The sequence below is a fragment of the Austrofundulus limnaeus genome, unplaced genomic scaffold (assembly GCF_001266775.1).
Source record: "Austrofundulus limnaeus strain Quisiro unplaced genomic scaffold, Austrofundulus_limnaeus-1.0 Scaffold2012, whole genome shotgun sequence".
In the NCBI taxonomy this organism is placed as follows: Eukaryota; Metazoa; Chordata; class Actinopteri; order Cyprinodontiformes; family Rivulidae; genus Austrofundulus; species Austrofundulus limnaeus.
The window spans coordinates 1-5,449 of record NW_013954414.1 but is presented as its reverse complement, the minus strand read 5'-3'; the positions used below and the strand labels follow the sequence as shown (position 1 = coordinate 5,449).

The 5,449-nt window shown below is 39.8% G+C and overlaps 1 protein-coding gene across 1 annotated transcript in view; it reads right to left on the bottom strand.

The window, feature by feature from the left end:
• The window catches only part of LOC106536870 (F-box only protein 11), a gene marked incomplete at its 5' end in the record, with an annotated part of 11,481 nt that extends 8,373 nt beyond the window's left edge, over window positions 1–3,108 (bottom strand). The window contains 5 exon segments of the mRNA XM_014034213.1: window positions 813–942; window positions 1,039–1,183; window positions 1,313–1,394; window positions 1,598–1,761; window positions 2,810–3,108. Coding sequence (XP_013889667.1) covers window positions 813–942; window positions 1,039–1,183; window positions 1,313–1,394; window positions 1,598–1,761; window positions 2,810–2,897 — 609 coding nt within the window.
• Window positions 3,109–5,449: the final 2,341 nt, after the last annotated feature.

The following is a 5,449-nucleotide window of genomic DNA, read 5'->3' as shown; positions in this document are numbered from 1 at the left end:
GTTTTGTAGTGTAGCGGAGTTGACTGGTGTTTAAAGGTGAGTCGTCCTTTTGTTTTATTAACACGTAATGATAGACCAGATAATGATCTTTTCTCAACCCTTCATGATCGGACCTAAATGCATGATTACTGTCTACAACCAGGCAAAGAAGAAAAGACATACAAGAGGACGGAAACAGTGACACAGAGGTACAGTAAAAGAAAAAAGTCAATAAGCAAAGTTTGTAGGCCTACATTTTATTATCAGCTGAGCTGTGAGGAAAAAAAATACCATCAAATACCGTGAAACCGGTGTAACTGAAAATACCTTGATATAAAATTTGGGTCATACCGCCCAGCTCTAGGCCCGTAGAGTTTAAACGCTTAACAACAATTAACAAAACATTAGATCCCACCTGAAAGATGGTAGGGATTAAATGTTTTGACTTCACTATGTTTTTACTGTAATTATCAAAAAACAGCTTTTCTCATTAATTTCACAGAAACAAATGTACCTTTTACCATCACTGACATTCTCATAACAAAGCAATAACACGTAAACACATTAAACTAGTCAAAGTCAAGCCAAAAGCCAAAATAAAGCACAGATCTTTGGGACCAAAAGTTTTTAGTAACAATACAAGTAGTGTAACTGAGAAAGCTTTGTCTTTGGGTTTAAAACTGATTCATTTAAATCAACTTGAAATTTAATCCCAGTGCTCAATAAAACTAATGATAGTTATTACCAGGAYATAAAATGATTCTCAAGACTCTACACTGTTTTTATTTGATTTTACGTTTAAAATATAAATTTAACATGAAAGACCAACTAACCAGCTGCTGGAAGCTCTCCTTCCAAGGGTTTGGATGTTCATGCTCCTCGGGGCTGACCTGGAARAACCTGCCCGGCTCAGGATGCATCATGGGACGTGTATACTCAAACACCTCCATGTAGAGCCGTTTCCTAGAGAAATGAAGAAGAAAAAGCAATATTTTAGCTGTTCATTTTCTTATGACTGTAAGGTATGAGATAGGAATAAAGCAGTTTGGCAAAACCAACCATAGGATGGGATCATTTGCTAGCTGGCTGAATCTCTTGCACACACAAGCCGCCTGGCAAAGGTCCTGCTCCAGTAGGTAGGAGAATATCTTCAAAACAACCTCATCTGGAAGCTTTTGCTGCAGATATTGTTCTGCTGGGGCTGCTAAAAAACACACAATACATGAAAAAAATAACATAATTCTGACACACATCTCAACACTTCTAGCACAAAGTGTAGAGGCACTCCATTTTTAATCAAACAGTACTGCTCCTTTAAGGAATGTTAACACACCTGGCAGGTCGTGGGTTTTACCGGACACTCGTGCCCGCTTGGCTCGATGACCAAAGGTATCTGTTGATGAAGTGGAAGCTCCCTAAAAATGAGGACAAGAAGGATTTAAACTTCAAACCCGAGATCCAAGCTAGCTCTGTGCTTTGTCATACTACCATTACTGCATTAGAGCATGCTTTAAACAAGAAAATCCTGCAGTATGACACACATTTACAACAGTCACCCTGCAGACRCACAATCTGCAGTGACATTCACATAAAATGCAAACAAGAGCTAYGGTCTAACCTCCATTGGGCCCTTGCTGGGGCAGGCAGAGGCGGTGGCAGAGGCAGCAGCGGTTCTCTTGGGAAGCAGGGTCTTGCGTCGAAGCTGGTAGGGACTGTTCTGAGCACCTGGACCGGACTCCTCAATTGCCATTTCTGCTGCAGCGGCTGCAGGAGCCTCCTCATCTAAAGAGGGATAAAACAATGTCTYATACAACCCATTCCACAGAGAGAATGCAGAAACGTGAACAAAGCTGCAATTAAAAATGTATTAGGAGCACATTTTTTTTAGCACAATGTAATTGAATATATAAAGACTGACTAGAAAAAGGCCGAAATAACTGCTAGGCTGTTTTACATGAAGCTCACATACTGTGTGCACACTGCGCAGACTAGATTGAGCGTAATAGTTTGTAAGGCAGACAAAGGTTGGTGATTGATAATGGCAGATGCGTTCTCTGCAGCCAAATAACCTTTATTCTTCTTCAGTTTCTCGCAACACATACTGGTCAGCATGCATTTGTCTCCCGACCACGCTCTTTTTCGTGGTGCTGTCAAATTAGGGACAGCGGATGAAGTCGATTAGACGTGCGGCTAATGGCTAAAAACTGAACTGCGTAGCTGGTAAATCCGCCGTGTAAACAAATCAAGCCGCGACTAGCAGCAGGCACCGGTAGTAAAGGACAATCCCGGTAACAAATTTAGCTCCAAACTACAAAGCCCGAGCGCGCTAAAATGGTCGCGGCGACTTTACTCAAAATGACACAGCTGATCTGCGTGTGGCCTCCCGAAGCCAGAGCCACTAAATGCTGGAGCTGCTGATATGTTTTTGTTAACGTTACACCCCAAAAATGGCAGTCCGCATATTCACACACCCGCAGAAAGGGGTTGTGACAGCTGGGAATGCAGCAGCCGAGCGGGGCAGGAAGCTTGTGATTTAGCGTGCGTTAAGTCGCTTCTTTCGYCTCCAGCCGAGAAATGTGAGCCTTGTATGATGTCCCTCTAAGCTACATACGACATTACGAAGACAACCCCCAACCTCAGCCTAACCTCCGATTACTCAAGCCAAACAAAGCGCGGCCTGGCCTGAGCCACGGAGCAAGAAGCCTCGGGTTTTCCTGCTAAACCCGCCGCCTGTAGTYGTGCTAAACAAGCCGAGGTTACGTAAAGACTGGTATCGCCGAACAAACGGGGCTTTTGTGTGAAACCATTAGCCGACTGTGGCCTAGCTTACCTCTGTCCCCGTTGTTTCGCTCGAGCTGCACCGGGCGCGGCCTCGATACTCGCCTGGGTCTCCTGTTGGTAGCTCTGAGGGAGTTCATCTGGGGAGTTGGTTGTCGAAAAATAGACCGCTATCCTTCGACCGCCCGCTGCTAATTTTTCGTCCTCGACCAAAACAGCCAGCGAGACGACCTTTTCCCCCGATACCCCTAAAACAATGACGTTAAAAACACACTGGTATCTGAGGTGTAATTGTATTTTTCTTTCTACGTGGTGTCTCAACTACCCCCGTTTCACCGCTCGGTGCCAGCTCTRTCTCTCTTCGTAGCAGGAGGAGCCATTAACCCACACGGGAAACAATCGCGAGAAGAATGAAAAAAAGAACAGAACGTCAATTCGACCAATCACATTCAGCGTTTTATAAAATCTTGATGTTRCAACCAATCAGAAGCTTTGTGACAGGGAACTCAACAAACCCTGTGTGTTGGGGTTTGGAGTCGGTCAAGCGGTGATTTGATCAAATAAGCATAAAAGGATCATAAAATTAATTAAAACCCAGAAAAACTTTAATTTTAATGCACACTGGTGGAAAAACACAATGTTATCATCGTCAGGTATAAAAACTGGAAAGTAAAATAAATAGTTTCTTAAAGTAGTTTTCAGCTTTTGTATAGCAGTATAGATAAATATTTAATTTTATTGAAACAATTAACATCCAAGGGTCACATTAAATCAAAACAGAACGTGTAAAATTTAGAGCGTCGTTTTGAAATAAAAAGAACAACTTATTTGTTATATCTAATAGGTAACATTTTGCTGTTTGCTATGTTTTGTGAAAATTAAAGTGCCTGTGACACCATTTAAAAAAACAAAWATGAATGCATTTTCGGAAAGTTAATATTGACCATATGTTGCAAAAGTGTTTTCACGTCGCTGAGATGAACAGCGGTTGAGAAATTCTCATGTTCAGTAACAGGAAGTGATGTCAAAGGGGAATGTCTGGATGTAACGGAGATAAACTAAAAATATTGCAGAGAAAAATCTGATGTTTCTTTAGATTATTTTGAGTCACTATCAGAGAGATGAAGAGCCAGAGTTCAAATATTGTTTCAATAAAWAAAGATCAGAGTTCATTTTTAAAGGGTACCCCTTTGATGCCACTTCCTGTTACACTTTGAGCCAAGTTCTAAAGAATAAAAAAGCCATTTATGTGACAAAACCTGAAAAATCATGAGTTTTATGCCAAGCTTCTTAAATATAAAGACATTTTCTTTGACTTTTTGCATTTGAAGGACATGCACGTCACAGGTACTTTAAACTACCGGTAATAAAGTGGAATGACGAGCTCCATTTAAGTATATTGAAAAACTCTGTAAACTTACTCAATGAGAAATAAAAAACAAGGCTTTAAAAGTTTTTCTTATACAACTAAAGATTTTTAGTAATTAATAACCTCAAATGAAATGTTTTTCATAGTTTTTAAAATAATATTTAGAACAACTATTTTATGAGCGAGTGTTGAAAAATGGATTTCTGTCAAATAAGTTTGGCTTCAGTAGTTATATGTAAGAATACCACAAGGGGGCGCTCGTTACCTGTAAATGATCCGACTGATTTAGAGACAAATAAAATAAAACAATAAAAACAACAACAACAACAAAAACAACAACAACAGAAATTATGTTCCCGTTTATAGAATTTTTATCCTTTTTACTCAGACTGAACAAGGCTCAACAAAATTAAGATGTTAAAATAACCAGTTCAAATAGTATTTGCTTTACTTTAACATGTTTTTTGGATTCCTCACTTTAAAAAATGTGCAATTTCTGTTTTTAATTTTCCAAGTTTCTTTATATTCACGTTTAAATACATGTTAAGAAAGATACTTATATTTACGTTTTAACTCCAATCATGCTGATTAATGTGATTTGAAAACACTGTTTTTCACATACCTGAAATAAGTACAAGCACCTAGTGGTTTTGGTGTGAAACTGCTTCCACATTTAAACATGTAGGAGGTAGTGCATCCATATCAATGAGACAGACAGATTCCTTCCTGCAGCTGCAGCCTTGAAACTCCATTCAGTGTTTCTGTAAGCGTTATCTTGCTGCTGTATCCGTCCCACTGTAATGAGCAAAACGAGCAGCTGTCTTCCCTCCTGCACCACCCAACTTACTGCACAGAGCAGAGGTTGGTGGTGGTGGTGGGGGTTGCTTTGTCCTTGAAAGCCTTGGATGATCTGAAGGACAACTCCATTATTGTGCTTGTTTCTGTGTTTGAGCGAGAATATTTTCCAACTAAGCACACTCAGACAGGGAGGTTTATATACAAACAACTTTATGAGATAATACAGCAAACACATTCTGTGTGAAACAAACAGAAATATAATCACATTTGATAGATACATTTTCATTTAGAGAAGCAGAGACAAAACAACTGCATGGGATTTCTTCTGAAGAGCTACAGGGAGGATGAGGAGATTTTAAATTAGCAGGTCCCCGAAGGACRTTGATGTTTTTGCTTGTCTGTGTCTGAGCGGGTGTCTGTTTGCTTTTAATTCAACTTTTATGAAGTAATTATATACAGCGGGTAAAATAAGTATTGAACACGTCAACATCTTTCTCAGTAAATATATTACTAGAGGTGCTAATG